The 20479-nt window shown below is 38.5% G+C and overlaps 1 protein-coding gene across 12 annotated transcripts in view; it reads left to right on the forward strand.

The window, feature by feature from the left end:
- The window catches only part of PUS10 (pseudouridine synthase 10), an 87522-nt gene that overhangs the window by 48125 nt on the left and 18918 nt on the right, over positions 1–20479 (forward strand). For all 12 annotated transcript variants that reach the window (XM_031008181.3, XM_031008184.3, XM_055377958.2 and 9 more), the window contains 10 exons: positions 2592–2703; positions 4730–4791; positions 5114–5159; positions 7341–7405; positions 8681–8766; positions 9709–9834; positions 15120–15176; positions 16036–16112; positions 16206–16261; positions 17096–17213. In XM_031008181.3, the coding sequence (XP_030864041.1) occupies positions 2592–2703; positions 4730–4791; positions 5114–5159; positions 7341–7405; positions 8681–8766; positions 9709–9834; positions 15120–15176; positions 16036–16112; positions 16206–16261; positions 17096–17213 (805 nt within the window). The remainder of the gene's footprint in view (positions 1–2591; positions 2704–4729; positions 4792–5113; positions 5160–7340; positions 7406–8680; positions 8767–9708; positions 9835–15119; positions 15177–16035; positions 16113–16205; positions 16262–17095; positions 17214–20479) is intronic.

Consider the following 20479-nt stretch of genomic DNA (forward strand, 5'->3'; position numbering starts at 1 on the left):
CTATGTTTTTAGAAATTTGCTAGCATAGTCAGAGCATGCTTTTTTCTAAATGTTTTCAATTTATATCTATGTTGCTAATGAGTTACTGTTTTTATTTCGGGGTTTTTTTTTTTTTTTTAAAACGTAGTTTCACCCCTGTTGCCCAGGCAGTGGTGCAATCTCGGCTAATTGCAACCTCTGCCTCCCAGGTTCAAGTGATTCTCCTGCCTCAGCCTCCCAACTAGCTTGGGATTACAGGCATGCACCACCATGCCTGGTTAATTTTTTTGTATTTTTAGTAGACACAGGGTTTCACCATGTTGGCCACGCTGGTCTCTTAACTCCTGACCTCAGGTGATCCACATGCCTCGGCCTCCCAAAGTGCTGGGATTACAGGCATGAGCCACTGCTCCCGGCTTTTTATTTCTTATCAAAGGATTTTAAACTAAGTTTAGTTCTTCCAAAAGATTCTGATTGATATAGGGATAATGGAACAGAAAAAAACACAGGTCATTGGTTTTTTTCCCTCAGTGTCCCTAGTTCATTCTGGGTTGAAAAGATTGTGGAGGAATTGCTGTTAAAGAATTGATTTAGGGAACTTACAAAAAAAATTAATTGCCTTGCATATTCTGGTTCATCTTTTCTTTAGAATGGTTGTTGTGTTGTATCTACAGCAAAAGTGATTGCAGCTGACACCCTCATAAGTACTTATCTGACAGAGAAGAGAAAGAGAAGTGCAGTTACTAAGTATGAAATGGGGACTGAATTTACTTTAATGAGTACTAGTCCCTCTAAAGGACAATCAGGTATATGCTAGGGACCTCTGTGAAGATATTTAGCCCAAATTGTATTAGGAAACTTATTAGCTGCATTTAACTTTCAGGATTGGAAATCTGGCATTTTAAGTATTATATTTGCTTTATATATAAGGATGAGGTTTCCAAGCTGTCTGTTAACCTTTTCCTCTGGCTCTATAATCTGGAGGGAAAAAATACCTATGGTTGAAGTTTTTAAACTGGACTCAAATGCACTAAATATATTTCAAAGACTGCAAAGGATTTAAAACACTGGTTTTCTTAAATAATGTTTTAACTCATTTTTGGGATTCACTTTTTAAACAACCCTTTGGACTTTCCAGAATCTAAACAATTTTAAAAATTGTTTCCATTCTTGTGTTTTCTGTTTCAACGTTTATTCTTTAAAATGTATTTTCATATATTATTTACTTTCAACTGTGATGCTATTTTGTGCAAATATTAAATAGTTGAACTGTTGACACAATATCAGGATAGTCTTTTAAAATACCTAAAATCTTTCTAATATTCAGAGAATTAGGAACAGTTTATGAAGCTCACACAGTTAGTATTTGAATAAGTTCTTGGATGTAGAGAAATAATTTGATTATTTGTCAGATGTAGAGTTTATCTGGGTATTTCATTGTTAAATCACAATCCCAAAGCAAATGAAAGCTCTCCCTGTAACAAGTTATATTCTCAGCTGGATACAGGATGGGTAGATCAACTACTTCTTTCTTTTTTTTATTTTTTTTGGATCAACTATTTCTTATTTTGCATTTTTAGAGGAATAGTGATCTGCATATTCTTTTTTTTTTCTGATCAACTAAATTCAGCCATTAGCTTAATTAATTTTTGTTTTTAACCTGTGGTTAGTAGTGTCTTTTGGTCTTAAATTACAATGGATGTTGCCTATAAGGAGTAATTTCTATCAGTGAAAATTGGGCATTAAAAGGGATGATGCATAAGTTGGCCCTTACATCTCTTTTATTAAAAGCAGCCCTATAAATCGCCATAAGGCTGGTTTGAAGTTTTAATTATTTGAATGACGTGGGCTTGTTAGTTTGTTAGTAATATCCCAGTGTTCTCAGCAGAGTAGAGGAGTTTTAATAATACCACGCCATGTTTTTCATCTCTTTTATCTCAAGTTCCTTTCTATCACAATTTTAGGTTACAAACTAAAGCTATAATTTATAAAAGGGACTTCCCAAAACCTATTTATTGTCTCATGAGTATATTTTGGGGGAATGTCAAATTTTTATTCAGCTATTTATCTGATAATACATTGATGAGCATTTCAGAACATTGATACTTTAGGATTTAATATTTCTTCTTCAGCAGTAAAGTTTTTTAAAAAGTACAACTTCTTTGTTGATTTCCCAAAAGTAAGCCCCATTTTCAACAAGAGGGGAAAAGCAAGCATTAAAATGTGGATGTGATTATTGTAATACACAGTTTTATAGTTTGTGAGCAGTAAACAATCATCTCTATCCCATCTTTCTGTCTTCTGATGTATAAATCCTGGAATCTGGCAATTCTAGCTCAGAAAAACCCATAGTGTGCTTTTGACTTTGAAGCTTTAAAAATTGTGTTATATGCCATTAAAAAAAGTAATTCCATGATTCCACTAGAGTATAAGGTCCATGAGGTGAGGAATTTTTGTCTGCTTTGTTCTCTGCTTTCTATTTAATGTGTAGAATAGTGCCTGGTACATACTAGGCACTCAATCAATATTTTAAAAATAATTGCATAAATTCTTGCCTTTAATAGAAAAAGTAAAGTTTTTCATGTCAGTGAATTAATTTTTATGTTATTCAGAAAGCAGAGTCTGTCGCTGGGAAGAGATGATATAGTTCAGCTAAAAGAAGCCTACAAATGGATAACTCACCCCCTGTTTTCAGAGGAACTGGGTGTTCCCATTGATGGAAAGGTATTGGGTCAACAGCATTGTTAATTTTATTCTCTGATATTACTAGTTTTACTTAATTATATGGCAGGGTTTTGGTTAGCCAAAAAAACTTCTTTTTAAATAATCCAGTGAAGGATTTTTTAAGCTTTTAAAATGTTAAATTCTGATAGTCTTAAATTGAAGTCAAAGCATTTCTTTTTTTTTTTCCCCTAAGACTTCTTTATGATCTAAGATACTTATGAAGGTACCAGGTGCCCTAATTGACCTTAAAAGGCTAGAAATGAATCTTTGCCTTTAATGTATTTATAGTTCAATTGGAGGAACAGACTTGATGCAAAGCAACATATAAATAACTGCAAGCAAATATAGAGTCACCTCTGGACTATTTAATTTTGGTTTATCTGTGGCTAATCTTGTTTTCAAATGCATGGACAGAACCTATTCAACTACAATGAGTATGGGCTCAATCCTACCTTGTTGGTATCTCAAATCCCCCTGTTTACTTTTAGGCAGTAACTGCCTTTGAAAACAGAACATTTCCCTTTTCCAGAGCAGACCTTAACTCAGTCTCTGAAATGGGTTGACTTTCAGGGAAGACTCAACAGGCTTCCAGGTGTGAAAACAGGAAGGTCATCTTAAATTAGATTTTAATATTATGGCCTCATTGCTTCATCATTTTGCTAGAAGGAAATTCCCTGAATATCAGATACACCCCTATTCAAATAAAATCACAAAACCATCTATTAAAGCTAAACAGTTTTTCAAAACCATTCTGAATTATGCAGTAATATTTCCTTCTGTAAGAATATGCTCTGTTCTGTAAACCGAGTATTGAGAGAGTAGAGAATAAAACCACTTCACAGATAGCATGAAGAGGAAATGAGGTAATGAAAGTATTTTGGAAGTTAGAGAAGTCATTAATGCAAAATATTTTTACCTCAAATTTCAGTTTTGAAGCACAAATAATTTTACATGTCGTATCAGTGAGAACAGAAAATAGAAAACAAAAGATGTGGGTTGAGTGAAGTTTCTCTGAATAAAAGGAATGTGTTCTTCATTTTAATTATTGTATAGATTAGAATAAGGAGCAAAAAAAAAAAAGCTATTCATTATTGTGATTCTAGAGTAGCTAATAGGTCTACTAACTATCCAATGAACTCAGTAAATATAAAGACAAAATTGCAACATAGTATGGCATTTTTAGCTATTCCTCCCCCTGACCCCTCCCCCATATGGAATTTTGTATATTCTCCATGGAGGTAAAAGTATAAAATCATGCTTTTTTTGGTGTACAAGGATGTTCATTATAGCATTTTTTTTGTTACAGAAAAATTTTCTACAGCTTAAATGTCTGACAGTCCCTAGAGTTGAAAAGATTTCCATGATATAATATTAAAGCAATTTTCCAAAAGCATGACTTAAAAAATAATACATATACATTTATATTCACAAAAATGCCTAGAAGGAAACATCAAATTGTTAATGGTTCTGCTTCAGTGGCTGGGATTGAAAAACTGTCTTGTATTTGATCATTTTATAATTTATGTGTATAATTTTTGTAATAAAACAAAAAATTAAGATCTGGTTTTAAAACTCAAATCCATTAAGACGTTTGAGCACTTTAAAAAGAAGCTTCATATGGTTTTTAGGGATCTGAATAGTATGTTTTTTGCCTTGCTAATAATTCAAATCATAGTATTGGCAGAATAATTCTTCATTTCTCTCTGTTATTATTTATTTTCAATTCTGTAAATTCTCATTCATCTTTATACCTAATTTACACATTTGTCCAAAAAGTATACACATTTATTTTAAAACTTTTTTGGTAGGATCACTAATGACTGAGTTTTAGAAGTTAAAAAAAAAACAAAACTATTTCCTTTATAGCTGCCCTGATAACAAGTTGATTTGAGAGCAGTAGTATTTCCAGTTTTTCTGGTCATTCTTTTCTGAGCCAATCTTTGAGAATTAATTTCTATTTCCATTAATAAGTTGTTAGATGTTAGTTTCCTTTTGCTCATTTTTAAACTGTCTTTATAATTTTTAGAGCTTGTTTGAAGTGAGTGTGGTCTTTGCTCACCCAGAAACAGTTGAGGATTGCCACTTCCTGTAAGTTGCCACGTAAACAACAATGTCAATGGTGTAAAATTGTTAATGCTGTTTGGTTTTCATGAAAATAGTATTGCTTCTCTTCCTAATAAGAAAGAGAAGAACTTGTTATGTCTTAGTAGGTTTAAAATGTGCCCTCAAAAAAATAAAATGTGTCCTTGAACATAGTTCCTGGGCAAACCGATATAGCTCATACAGGGACTCATTTTGTCTGCTCCTGATGTCCTGAGTTTAGCAGCCATTTTGTATGAAATATATTTGAATTATATCTACCCCAAAATAAACTCATTAACCTTTTATATTAACTTGAATTTTATTTTAGAGCTGCGATATGCCCAGATTGTTTTAAGCCAGCCAAAAACAAACAGGTAAGGAAAGGTTCCCGCTTCTTAACTCTTGAGTGAGTTTTGTCTGAGCTGAATATTCAAATTTCCAACAAAAAGGATATGCATCAGAAACATGGCAACTCTATTATACTAAGAATCAGCTTTTAAATATTTCCATTTGCTACATTAATTTTTGTTTTTCAACTTTTTCAACCTTCACCTCTGGCTAGGAAGTTGTAGCACACAAACATCCTCATGTTTGTGTAGTGTCTAGATTGTTCCCCTGACGATGTTAAATTTAGAATCAGTGTTTCAGTGATGTTACTATTACTCATTAAATTCGACGTTTAGATTTTAATCCCTCAAATTACATCATCTGAGAAAATCAATGGTAAGTATAATCAATGGTAAGTATCAGTAGCATTCCAAACTTTCAGCTAATGTCCATTTTCCAGAAATCAATGTTTAGAATATATAATTCAAAGTAAGTTGTTTTATTTAGGACAGTCCTGAATTAACATGTCCTCTTTCTGGCTACATTTGCGAAAAGGGCATTTTTATTCAAACTCTTCTTTATCATCTTAATGTTAGCTAATCTTCATGTTAACGGACAAGTTAGTTAACATACACTCTTAGCTCGTATCATGTCAGGATAGAATGATGTGGTGCGATATTGGTCATCTTTCATGCATCAGTTTTGTAGGTGGTTTGGTACATAGACTTAGGCATTCCTACAGTTTTACTGACATTCATTTTGTTGTTGTGATTGTTAAAAAGAACATAAGCTCATTGTCAAATGTACATCTGTTGGTTTTGCCTCTTGCTTTGACTAATTGCTGGGCCTTTTAGAACTGGGGGAAAGAAGTTTGTAACATTTGCATAATGCCCTGTGCAGAAATAATTAGAAATGCAGACCAAGCCGAAAGCAGCACCTCCCTACTTTTCTTATATCATGGCACATCTAAAACATTCCATGTTTGTTCAGCACCCTGAGCTTAACAGGATGGAGTTGCTTCAGATTGGTAGCAACAGGCCTGGGGTTTCCACTGTCTGAAGCCCTACCCAGCAACCCTTCTGAACTAAAGAGATCAACATCTTGGCACAACCATAGTCCACTGCTTTGCTACGCCAGTTGGGAAGCTCTGCCCAAATAACCTGTAAGATGTATCTACATTGAAGACCTAGTTTTATTTTATTTACCCTTAAGGAAATATAATAATAGGCATCAAGTAATAGGATAAGGAGATTTTTGTTAAAGCATCATAGACACCACACCATTGGCCAGTGGGAGTTGTAGAGTCTGAAGTATAGTTTTCTTGCCTCATGGCTGGGAGCAAATTGAATGACTTTTTGAGATTTTTTTCAAGCCTAAGATTTCATATCTTATCAAACAGGCACTTAATTTTCAGTTGTAACCCTATGGTATCTTATAGAATGCCATAGTGTTCCCTAGAATATGGTTTTGAAAAAATTATTCCTTTGGTGATATACTGTTGAGCTGCCTACACTGTAATCCTTTTCAGTCAAATGTGATTTCTCCTAACAGAAGAACTAATTATGATTTATCATGGTAAGCCATGTATATATGCACTAATTAGTTCTAGTGTGTCTACTGTGCAGTTTGGCTTTTCTTATCTTAAAAAATCCAAGTGGAACATTTGTTGTAGATGCCCTTCTGTTCAGTACAGTGGATTTGCTTACTTTGTGGCTGGTGAGTGAGACCGAGTTGCTAGATGCCAGGGCCGGCAGGTTGGCTCTGCTTTATCCCTTACCCTGGCAGCCAACTCCTAAATTACATACTGTGGCCTCTGAAGGGACGTAGGAAAGAAAAGGTAGCTGAATCAATCTAAATTCCTGTTGAAGTCAAGGGAAAAAAAATTAAATCACACTTCCTACAGTGTCATCATGTTTTGTATTTGAATTATACCATAATTTGAGAGAAGTGGGACAGTGTGGTGAAGACCTGTTCTGCTAGATCTGCCTGTTATTATAGACAAAGACCAGATTGAAGAGAAGGGTTACAGAGGTATGCCAGTTGCAGAACTGACATGAATGCTTAAGTTTTATTTATTTTCTTGAAATGCTTAAGTATTTCTCCATGTTAAGTATATGAAATGATATAATGAAATGATACAATTTCTCCAGCCATGTTCTGTGTTTCACGTCTGATGTTTTCTTGTCTGGATAATAAAATGTCTTTTCTTCTCATTTTATCCTATATAGTCTGTATTCACTAGAATGGCAGTTATGAAAGCCTTGAATAAGATAAAGGAAGAGGATTTCCTTAAGTAAGTAGAAGTTTAGAAACAAAGAAGCATCGTGAAATTTTAGAATAAAGGGAATGTTAGAGATAAGCTGGATTATCTCTGAAACAAGATGATGTATTTCAGGGGCCAGGATTGTGTCTTAGTCATTGTTATCTCTCCAACCCCTGGTGCAGTACCTGGCATATGTGGTGTTCAGTAAATGTTTGTCAAATTAATATCAAGTCTAACGTCTTTTTTAAAAAAAATACTTATTTATTTATTTATTTTTTTGAGACGGAGTTTCACTTTTGTTGCCCAGGCTGGAGTGCAGTGGAGCAGTCTCGGCTCACTGCAACCTCTGCCTCTCGGGTTCTAGTGATTCTCCTGCCTCAGCCTCCCAAGTAGCTGGGATTATAGGCATGCACCACCACTGCCCGGCTAATTTTTTGTATTTTTAGTAGAGACAGGGTTTTGCCATGTTGACCAGGCTGGTCTTGAACTCCTGACCTCAGGTGATCCACCCGCCTCGGCCTCCCAAAGTGCTGGGATTACAGGTGTGAGCCACCGTGCCCAGCCAAATCAAGTCTAACTTCTTGATCTTTTAGAAGAGGGTAGTGTGTCCAAAGAGGGAGTTGACTTGCCTAAGCTAGTAATAGAGTAGACCTGGAGCCAGATGTCCTGACATTCTAGCCCAGTGCTATGCCTATTACATCCTTAGTCCTGTATTTCCTAGTATCGTTCATCTCCAGAAAAGGGAGAGGAAGGCTCATGAGTTTCCTCACTTGTTAAAATATGCTAAAATAAAATAAATGCAATAAACCTTACATTTTAATTCTTGGTACATTCATTTTATTAAATAAAATATTACTGTAAGTTTTCTTTCCAGAAGATCCTTCAATACATTTCAAACGATGATGTGATAAGGGGGGTAGAGTCAGCAGTAAACTGCACATGACCATGGACAGCAAAATGGTTAAAGAGCCTGAAGGGGCTTCCACTTCCTATGTATGGATTTTTCCCTCAAATCTTGAGGCTACTGGAAAGTATTAGGTTGGTGCAAAAGTAATTGCAGTTTTTGCCTCGGAAGATAAGTCCTCCCGAAGGTGAAAGGTAGCAGCAGAGCCCTTATTTACTTAGTGCCACTCTCATATGTTAAAATTGTTACTCCACAGGCCTGCAAGACCTGTATTGTTGCGAAACTAAAAGTTAGAGAGAGACTTGGGCTCTGTGTATGTCTCAGACAATGCTGATTCATCTAAGTTATGTGATTCAATATTATGTCTGGAAAATAGCTATAAAATTTATTTTGTTTTGCAGGCAGTTTCCTTGTCCTCCAAACTCACCAAAGGCTGTATGCGCTGTTCTTGAAATTGAATGTGCTCATGGTGCTGTTTTTGTGGCTGGTAAAATATTTAGTCTAGAATATACATACACTGTGAACGTACTCTCCTTTCTAAAAACTCAGCTGACTCCTGTTCTATTTTATTCTTATTGCTGTTATTAGATTCTAATAAGTTTACTCTCTTGAGAAGTAGAATCAATAGCCAAACTTATTTTAGGTTTTGTGGGCATTCTAAAGGATCACTTAGGAGATCAGTTATTTTAAATGCCATGCCAAAGGGAAATGACACTTCCTAGGTTTTAATAGTTCTCATCAGAGATGGCCAAGTAGAAATATAGGTAAATGCAGAGACCCAAAACTGGTTTGGAGAAAAACAGCAGGACAGAGGCTATTTTATAACATAAAAGCAAACTTGAAAAAATAACTTATTATCTCCAAAATGACTAAACACTTGGCTTCCACTGGAAAGAAATTGTTCATTGACTTTCCTAAAAGGTAATCTGGCAGACAAATTTTTGTTTGAAAGTTACAACTGTTTTATAGTAATAGCTGAAGTGAAATTGCTCTTCAGCCTTGACTATAACATCCTATCCTAGGGCAATGAAAGCTACCTGCCTTACTGTAGCTTTACTCATCAGGTGTAAAAGCAAGTTTGGTTGTGTTTTTTTTTTTTTTTAATCCTTGGTACATTCATAATATTATATAACTTGTTTAGTCAGCCAATCAAATTAAATATATTGAGCATTCCTTTCAAACTCATTTGATGTACCATTCATATCATATATTTACCCATCTATTTTATTGTTACTTTAAACCTTTTTATTTAATTATCTACATGTATATGTCCCAGGTCTCCAAATTGGATTGTTAGTTAGGTAAAGGATAGGCCTTGTTTTATATCGTAGCACTTAGGATATTGGCCCTTATAGTTGTTGCTTCTCTTTTTATCCTACTATGTTAATTACTCCATTCCATCCAGGCTATCTGATTATTTCTTTCTCAGGGAGATATAATAAATACTCCAGGAATCTACCACAAACTCCTTGGATAATTGATGGAGAAAGGAAGCTGGAATCTTCAGTGGAAGAATTAATTTCAGATCATCTGTTGGCAGTATTTAAAGCAGAGAGTGAGTGTTACGATCTTCATACTTTTCTTTCTTTTTTTTTTTTTTTTGAGATAGGGGCTTGCTTTGTCAACTAGGCTAGATTGCAGTAGCACGATCACAGCTTACGGCAGCCTTGACTTCCTGGGCTCAAACGATCTGCCCACCTTGGCCTCCTAAAGTCCTGGGATTCTAGGCATGAGCCACCCCACCTGACCTAATCTTCATATTTTATTCTCTCTCTCTCTTTTTTTTTTTTTTGAGAGAGCCTGTCACCCAGGCTGGAGTGCAGCCTCAACCTCCCAGGCTCAAGCAACCCTCCCATTTCAGTCTCCTGAGTAGCTGGGACCACAGGTATGCACCACCATGCTCGGTTATTTTTTAACATATTTTTAGAGATTGGGGGGTCTCACTATGTTGCCCAGGCTGGTCTCGAACTCCTGGGCTCAAGTGATCCTCCTGCCTGGGCTTCCCAAAGTGCTGGGATTACGGGCATGAGCCACTGCACTTGGCCATATATTTAATACACTGACATTCATGAATAGATTTCTTGGGGGTGGCAGGAAAGATTTCTATATTTTGTTAATCACTATCAAGTGATTGGCCATAGGCTTCCTGTGCCTATGGCATCATGTTCTGGGTGCCGCTGGCCTGGGCTGGATTTCAGCCAAGGCACTCGAGAATATCTGCCTGTCCTCTCTCAAGATGACTGCTCTGCCGGGTGCAGTGGTGCGCACCTGCAATCCCAGCACTCTGGGAGGCTGAGGCAGGCGAATCACTTGCAGCCAGGAATTCAAGACCAGCCTGGGCAACATGATGAGACCCTGTGTCTACTAAAAATACAAAAATTAGCTGGGCATGGTGGTGCGCACCTATAGCCCCAGCTACTTGGAAGGCTGAGGCACGAATCGCTTGAACCCAGGAGGCAGAGGTTGCAGTGAGCTGAGATCGCACTACTGCACTCCAGCCTGGGCGAAAGAGTGAGACTCTGCCTAAAAAAATAAAAAATAAATTTAAAAAATGACTGTTCTCTTCTGGGGAAATTCAAAACAACTGAAACTACTTTAAATGAATGCACCTAAGCCCTGACCTTGGTACACCTCAGCCTTGGCCTCTTTGGAGGAATATGAGGAAATTAAAACACATCTTCCACATCCAGTGCTTCTTCAAGAGTAATCACTGGCAAGTGTTTGGCTTCTCTCTTAACCTGTAAAGTGTCCTGGAATAAAGTTCAGGCCTAGAGAAAGTAAATCAACAGCAGCCATTTTACAAAGACTGAATGGCAGCTGTAATGTTTTTGAATTTAGGTATTAAAGCCCAGGTTCATGGGATGAGTCAGGTTCCATCAGGTTTATGTTTTCCTTGTCTCAACAGGCCTGTCAGGTCAAAGGCAGCATAATGTCTTGTGATTTCAATTGCAGGAAATTGTGTTACACGTCAGGAAAAACTGCAGGGCATGAATGATATTACTCTTTGGAATGAGGCTCCTAGTATAATTAGAAAACCTTTTTTTTTTTTGAGACAGAGTCTTACTTTGTTTCCCAGGCTCTAGTGTAGTAAGTAGTGTGATCACGGCTCACTGCAGCCTTTAGCTCCTGGGCTTAAGCAATCCTCCTGCCTCAGCCTCCCAAGTAGCTGGGACTACAGGCATGCGCCACCATGCCTGGCTAATTTTTTTGTATTTTTTGTGGAGATGGAGTTTTGCCATGTTGCCAAGGCTAGTCTCAAACTCCCGAGCTCAAGCAATCCATCTGCCTTGGCCTCTCAAAGTGCTGAGATTACAGGCGTGAACCACCACACTCAGCCAGAAAACCTTTTTTTGACAGACCAGCTAGAAATCCATCCTTCTCTCTGAAAGACCTTAAGATAAGCATGCTTTGATAATGACAAACACATGGTCTAGATGAGACATGGCTGACCCTTCCAGCTCCCTGACTTGCAAGGAGGAAAGAGAAACACTTCAAACCACATCCCTCTTATAATTTGTTGCCTATCACAGAGGTGGCCCTTCTTTAAGGGTCTTTAAGAATTGTTTACTGAATGGAAAAAAGAGTATCCCAGCACCCTAATATTTTCCAAAATCTTAGCAGTAAAGACCCTGGGCTTTGCCATGAGCTTTTACCCGCTTAATTTGGTATTTACAAATGGATTATCACATAAGACTTATGCAGGTTATGAAGGGATGAAAATAAAGCGTTAGCACAAAAAGTTTCATTTGGATTCTTTTTGGGGCCACCTGTCACGCCAAGTGTCAGGTTCCAGCCCAAGCTGAAGACCGAGAGGAGTGGGCGGATGAGTGGTGGGCAGCTGAAAGAACACTTAAGGAATCTTAGGGAGTTTTGGACATGGCTTTATTCTCTCTCCCTGGGCAAAAGCCCAGGCACGAGACATATGTACAGCATCAGCAGGGTAGTTATACCTTTTACAGACAATAGTGGCTCCGAGCCAAGCTCAAGTTCATGTGAGTGATCACCTAATGTGCCTCACGTGGCATGGTTACATAATGTGTGGGGTTGTGCACCTGTGCACCAAACCTACTGAGTCATGCTGTGCTGGAAGCCTGCCTCAGTCTACTCCTGACTAAAACGCAGCCATTTCCCTTATACTCCACCCCCTGGGCTGAGGGTGTCCTCTGGGCAGGGACACACAGCCATAGGGCAGAGCCCTGAATCCATAACTCACAACAACAATACAGAGAGCAACAGATCACCACTAGGATCCCAGCTATGCTACTTAGGTCTACTAGGGCACAGCGTAGGCTAGAGCCTAGGGATGCCCACCATCTCAAGTAAAGCCCATGACTGTCTTAATCTCCCGTGAGACCCCTTGCAGGGCTGCTTTTACGTTCTGCCGATTATCTGGGATAAAGGTACAGCACTGTGTTATGTTTACACAGGCCGTGACAGGTAGCCATCCCAGTGGTGTATTACCCCAGTGTTGCTCTGGGCACCACAGTGCCTGGGCTGGGGGTACTACATGTTCCCCCACTAGCCAGCTCCACCCATCATAAATGCTATGAGCCAGCCAGGGGGCAAGTGTGCCATGGGTCTTGCAGCATCCTTTGTCCAAGGCTTGTGCATTGTGTTCCAGGCATCAGCACACGAGGACCACTGCAGATTAGCTGAACCCCTTATAGTTCCTGATCATTCTTGCCCTTGATACTGTTTCTTAGGGGGATGAGACAAGGCATAATGGGAGTTTAAAAAACTCAACCAAGTTTTAAGCATGTATTTTCTAATACTTAAGGGAGTGGCTTCTTTTCCTTTTTTCTCAGCTGCTATTTATAATTGCACACTAATAAGTTTTCAGGTTTACCCCCCAGGTTTCTCTCACTCTGGAGTCCAAGGATGTTTCCTTAATTTTCAGGTTTGAAACATTTTTCTCTTTTTCTCTTTTCTTTTTTTTTTTTTTTTTTTTTTTGAGACGGAGTCTCGCTCTGTCACCCAGGCTGGAGTGCAGTGGTGTGATCTCGGCTCACTGCAAGCTCAGCCTCCCAGGTTCACGCCATTCTCCTGCCTCAGCCTCCCAAGTAGCTGGGACTACAGGCACACGCCACCACACCCAGCTAATTTTTTTGTATTTTTAGTAGAGACAGGTTTCACCAAGTTAGCCAGGATGGTCTCGATCTCCTGACTTCGTGATCCACCCGCCTCAGCCTCCCAAAGTGCTGGGATTACAGGAGTGAGCCACCGCACCCAGCCTGTTTGAAACATTTTTCTAAAAGATCAGTAAATATGCCTTCTCCTTTAGTCTGAATCAAATGCTTTTGTGGCCTTCTCAAGGGCCTAGCTTTCTACACCTCTTTCTTACTGATGGGCTGGAATTTGTGGGAAGTTTTATGGCTGACTTATGAATTTAAGATTTCTGCTCCTTCAGTAACTAGTAGACTTATTTCTTTGAGGCCTGTTCATTCCCTTCACCCCTGCCAGTCACAGGTTCTTGTTCAGTCACTGTGGACACCCTGTTTTCCTGACAGGGCTGACTGGGAGACAGGGGTGGGCAGGTGTAAGACAAATCCTAGCCCCAAGGAGTCTGCGTCTTCAGCTTCCCAGATGCCCTTTTTGAATTCACCATTGAACTATGGCCATCCATCTGTTGTTAGCACTACAGGTTGAGTCTGTTGACTCTGATTAGAAGATACCGATATTGCTATGGATTTATTAGTAACTTCACACTGGAGTGTAAACACAGAAGGGAGAGTTTTCTGAGACTTAGTGGTTCACAGACTCCTACATCCTGCCTGGCCTAGTTCTATATCTAAAAAAGTTGTTGTGTAAGCCCCTTGCATTTTTTTTTTTTTAAATTTTCTCCTTCCAATATTTGCAGCTTTTAGTCTGTGATGATCAACTTATCGTAGAGCATACACTGGTTTTATCATGGTTCCAGCTTTGGTTTGATGACATATATAATGAATTTGCTTTTTAGAGTCAAACCTTTTTTTCCCTCCTTTTCCTTTCATGGTGTTTAATTCTTAAATAATGAATGTTTTTGCTTTGTTCTAAGGAAAGAAAGAAAGATTATAGAGTTTTCACCATACGCTTATGGCCAGAGGGGTGGTGGGCTCTTCTTCCAAACAGGACTCTGCCTTGGCTTCCCCATGGGATGGTAGTTAAGGTTGGATTTTAACATCAGAAACACCTAGCTCTGCCATTTACTTGTGTGACCTTGGGAACATTACCTAACTTTTCTGAAGCTTGGTGTTCTTTTATTTTATACCTACTTTATAAGGTTATAATAAGGATTAAATAGTACATGGTCTAGGTGCAGTGGCTCACACCTATAATCCCAGTGCTTTGGTAGGCCAAAGCAGGAGAATAGCTTGAATTCAGGAGTTAAAGACCAGTCTGGGCAACAAAGCAAGACCTCATCTCTACAAAAATTTAAAAATTAGCCAGGTGTGCTGGTGTGCACTTGTGATCCCAGCTACTTGGGAGGCTGAGACAAGAGGATTGATTGGGCCCAGGAGTTTGAGGCTGCAGTGGGCCATGATCACGCTGCTGCACTCCAGCCTGGGTGACAGAGTAAGATCTCATTTCTAAAAATAAATAAATAAATAAATAAAATTGAAATTTTATATATAAAATTTTTAGTCCAATGCCTGGCATATAATAAGCTCTCAATAAATGGTGTTTACTATTAGCATTACTATTTTTAGTAGAGATTGACATTAAAGGTGGGATGATGACTCTCCCTGGGGATTCTCCTATAGATTGTTCAAGACCTTCAATTGGGTTTCTAGCAAAGGTTGGGAATGAATATCTTAGAGCTATGATGTCTCTAATTTTTTTTTCTTTATCTGCTTTTCAAAGGTTTTAATTTTTCATCCTCTGGAAGAGAAGATGTAGATGTGAGAACATTAGGAAATGGTAAGACTGCAACAGCATCACCTGATTAGAACTAACTTTCTGATTATCATCCTTTCTAGACAGCAGGCTTAGCATAGTCACTCAGTGAAAAACAAAGTGAGCAAGGCCCAGAGCTTCTCCAAGGGAGGAAGCTTTGCGGATTATGGAGGCCCCTTTATGAATTATATGAAATACACCTTAACAGGAATCATTTCTTCAGAGGCCATCGTGATTGCATACCTATAGGTTATAAGGGACTTGTATGTGCATTAACAAAGAGGTGCTTGATTTTTTTCCCGAAAGTTTGATTATTAATTTTTTCATTTAATAACATTTCAGAGGGACCAGTACAGTTTTCAAAATGTACATCTTCATTTAAAAAGTGATTCTGCTGTCTTAACCTTCATGTCTCTCATTTTACCCTATTGCATTACCAGAAAGATGATGACATTTAATCCTGAACTGTTTGAGGCTTATAGTTCCTTCCTCTCATGGAACCAAAGCTTTTCCATTTCACTAGTGGATCAGGCTAGAAGGATGGATTTCAACAGGGCATTGCTGCATGTGACAACTTTACATTAGTGTAACTAAGTTAATTAGTGGTTATTTAAACTGTGTTTTGTAATTAACACAGGCTTGTTCATGGGCCTTTGGGGAAGCAGTCATTTTCACATATTGCCTGTGCTGGGGTTTAGCAGCCCTGCAAAAAGCCACTTGATTCTTCTCACACATTCTTCCCTCCCTCAGATGTAGTCATGTCACTAAACTTTCAGTCCTCTAGAGCTCAACCCATTTTTCACACCTCCTAACCCTCTTGCATTAGCCCAAATGTTAACTCCATCAACACGTTTCTGTTTCATGACGGGGTGTGTGCTGCCAGGAAGGCCCTTTGCAATTGAGCTGGTGAATCCTCATAGAGTACATTTCACTTCACAAGAAATTAAGGAACTTCAGCAGGTAAACCACTTCATGACATGGAAATCGTCATGTTTCTGCAATTCTGTAACTGAGCTAGACTTGCTAATTGTTTTTCTTTTTCTGCTACTACAGAAAATTAATAACTCATCTAACAAAATCCAAGTACGTGACTTGCAGCTTGTCACAAGGTAAGAGTAGGCTCATTGGAGATGATTTCAAAAGGGACGTTTTAGTTGCAGGTCACATATCTTGATAAGGGAATTGCATCCAGAATATATGAAGAACTCTTAAGAACACAACTACAAATGGGGAAATGATTAAGTAGACATTTCTCCAAGGAGGATATAGGAATAGCCAATTAACATATGAAAAAATGCTCAACATAATTAGTCATTGGGGAAATGCAAATCTTAACCACTTCTAGATATTATATATGCAAGAGAAATGAAAACAAACATACACACAAAGACTTGTACATGAATATTCATAGTAGCATTATTCACAATAGCAAAGAAGTAGAAAACTACCCAAGTGTCTATGAATGAACAAAATGTGATATATCCATACAATGGAATATTATTTGGTAATGAAAAGGAATGAAGTACTGACACATGCTGCAAGCTGGGTGAGCCTTGAAAACATTATGAAATGAAAGGAGCCAGTCACCAAGCACCACGTACTGTATGATTTCATTATATGAAATGTTCAGAATAGGTAAATCTATAGAGATACAAAGTCAGTTAATGGTTGTCTAGGGCTGGGGGAGAATAATAATGAGAAGTGACACTAATGGGTACAAAGTTTCTTTTTCAGGGTGATGAAAGTATTCTAAAACTAGATTGTGGTAATAGCTGCACAACTCTGAAAACATACTAAAAATCATTGAATTGTACAGTTAAAACTGGGAAATTATATGTAAATTATATCTCATTGGAAGTGTTTTTAAAGAAAGGCTAATTCAGGGCAAGGTTTTTTTGTATTTTATTTATTCGGACAAACTTTTAAAAATTGTTTTTGTTTAGAGAGGCAATAGGACATATGAAAGAAGGTGAAGAAGAAAAGACAAAGACCTACAGTGCCTTAATTTGGACAAATAAAGCGATACAGAAGAAAGACATTGAATTCCTAAATGACATAAAGGTAGTTTAAATGTGTTTATTCTTTTTATTTCATTTTTCTGTTGCCTATCAAAGATCCCATTGTCTTCTAATTTATTACTAGCAAGTCACAGGGCATGGGCTTTGGGGTCAACAAGACCTGGGTTCCAAGCCTGGTTCTGCCACTGACTAGCTGAAGGACTGGACAGTTCATCTAACCCCCTGGAGCGGCAGCGTGGCCAGTGGGGAAGAGCCCCACTCTGAAGACAGTTTGCCTGGGTGCAAATGCTGGATCTGCATTTCTGAGCTGTGTGACTTTGGACAAGTTACTTAACCTCTTTCTGCTTCAATTTCTTCATCTATAAAATTAGTTAAAATAATTAAATGAGTTTAATTAGATAAAGCACTTAGAACAGTACCTGGCACATAGGAAACACTTGGCAATGCTATTATTATCTTTGGTCATTTGTCAAAAATAAATATAAAATAGCACTTATCTAATAGAACTGATGCTGAGATTAAGTACATGAATAAAACACATGACAATATATGTAAAGCACATGCATTTTGCCACATGTGACATTTTCCTATACCTGAGCATGTCATGGTAGAGTGCCTGTTCATGTGCATACTTCTTCCCATCTGCCCCCACCTCTTCTTATAAAAATAGTTTACTTTCTTTTTCTTTTTTTTTTTTTTTTGAGACAGAGTCTTGCTCTTGTCACCCAGGCTGGAGTGCAATGGCACAATCTCAGCTCACTGCAACCTCCGCCTCCTGGGTTCAAGCGATTCTCCTGCCTCAGCCTCCTGGGTAGCTGAGATTATAGGCGCCCACCACCACACCTGGTTAATTTTTGTATTTTTAGTAGAGATGGGGTTTTGCCATGTTGGCCTGGCTGGTCTCGAACTCCTGACCTTGTCATCCGCCTGCCCCAGCCTCCCAAAGTGCTGGGACTACAGGCATGAGCCACCATGCCTGGCCAAAAATAGTTTACTTTCAAATGCAAGGAATGAGCATACATGGGCACAGAGATGCATATAGTTACCACATTGTTTAAATAGGCAATATTTTGCAACAACCTAGATGACCTACTAGAAGGAACTGGTTTAATGGCTTATCTGTATAATGGACTACTACTATTCAGCCATTGAAAATTATGTGGTAGATAAATATTTATTGACACAGGAAAAGGTTTCTGGTAAGTGCTAAGGAAAAAAATAAAAGTATAGACTCTATAGAGGATGATATGTTTTGATTTAAGCCAGGGGTTCCCAACCCTGTTGGTGACCTGTTAGGAATCTAGCCACATAGCAGAAAATGAGCAGCAGATGAGACAGCAAAGCTTCATCTATATTTACAGCTGCTCCCTATCACTCACATTACCACCTGAGCTCTGTCTTCTGTTCCATCAGTGGTGGCATTAGATTCTTATAAAAACACGAACCCTCTTGGAAATGACACGTGCGAGGGATCTAGGTTGCATGCTCCTTATGAAAATCTAATGCCTGATGATCCGTCACTGGGTCTCTCATCATCCCCAGATTGGACCCTCTAGTTGCAGGAAAACAAGCTCAGGGCTCCCACTGAATCTACATTATGGTGAGCTGTAAAATTATTTCATTATATATTACAATGTAATAATGATAGAAATAAAGTGCACAATAAATGTAATGAGCTTGAATCATCCCAAAACCATCCCCTCTTTCCTCAGTTCATGGAAAAATTGTCTTCCCAGAAACTGGTCCCTGGTGCCAAAAAGGTTGGGGACTGCTGATTTAAGCACACACAAACGCATATATATGTATATGTATACACATACAGAGGATTGTGTAGGAAACAAATTGTATGGCAAAAGATACTATAAATAGGGCCGGGCGCGGTGGCTCACGCCTGTAATCCCAGCACTTTGGGAGGCCGAGGCGGGCGGATCACGAGGTCAGGAGATCGAGACCATCCTGGCTAACATGGTGAAACCCCGTCTCTACTAAAAATACAAAAAATTAGCCGGGCGTGGTGGCGGGCGCCTGTAATCCCAGCTACTCGGGAGGCTGAGGCAGGAGAATGGCGTGAACCTGGGAGGCGGAGCTTGCAGTGAGCTGAGATTGCGCCACTGCACTCCAGCCTGGGAGACAGAGCCAGACTCCGTCTCAAAAAAAAAAAAAAGATACTATAAATAGGATTTATACTTATCATGAAAAATATGAACACAACAAATAAAAATAGACAAAGGATATGAACCAGTTAGCTGCAAAAAGAACAGTGGCCAAGAATCATTTGAAAAGGTTGATGTAACAATAAGACATCACTTTATTCCCCTTAGACTAATAATACCTATCAGTGGGTTGGAGTGGAGGAGAGTTCTCAGTAGAAATGTAGTATTTCAGCCTTTTTCAAAAACAACATGGTAATGACTGCAAAAATTTAAAATATACTGAACTTCCTGTAGAAATAAAACTCCAGTGCATAAGAATATGTACATGGTGTTTAAGGGCTTTAAGTGGCAAAATCAACAACAAAAAGACTGGGAACAAAATCTGCGTCCCTCAATAAGGAAATGGTAGAGTAAACTGGGATATTATACAGCTATTAAAAAAAACAAAATCAGGCCGGGCATGGTGGCTTACACCTGTAATCCCAGCACTTTAGGAGGCTGAGGTGGGTGGATCACTTGAGGCCAGGAGTTTGAGACCAGCCTGGCCTACATGGCGAAACCCCATATCTACTGAAAATACAAAAAATTAGCCAGGTGTGGTGGCGCATGCCTGTAGTCCCAGCTACTTGGGAGGATGAGGCATGAGAATAGCTTGAACCCAGAGGTCAGAGGTTGCAGTGAGCTGAGATTGCGCCACAGCACTCCAGCCTGGGGGACAGAGTGAGACTCTGTCTCAACACAAAAGCAAAAACAAAACCCAGCATATGACCCTATTTAATTTACATGTTAGTATGTACATATGTACCTAAAAATGCTGGGAAAAAAGATACAGGTATGTCTATATCTATGACTCATAGGAGCACTTATAAGAAAAAAAGCAAAGTGCAGAATAATGTTTATAGTGTGAATATTTTGGTAAAAACACACAAATCATTCACCTGCTTAAAGAAAGTCATTTATAAAATGAGGAGATGGACTAGATCATCTCCAATGGCCTCTCCAGTTCTTAGATCTGTGATTCTATAGCTAAGACCCTTTGGCTTTTGGCCATACTATGTAAGGTTCTTTGGATGTTAGTTATAATATAGACAGATATCTTTAAGATTGCAAAATGAATTTTTAAATTTCTTTATGCCTTTCACATGGGTCGTACAAG

This window comes from Gorilla gorilla, chromosome 12 (assembly GCF_029281585.2).
Source record: "Gorilla gorilla gorilla isolate KB3781 chromosome 12, NHGRI_mGorGor1-v2.1_pri, whole genome shotgun sequence".
NCBI classification, from domain to species: Eukaryota; Metazoa; Chordata; class Mammalia; order Primates; family Hominidae; genus Gorilla; species Gorilla gorilla.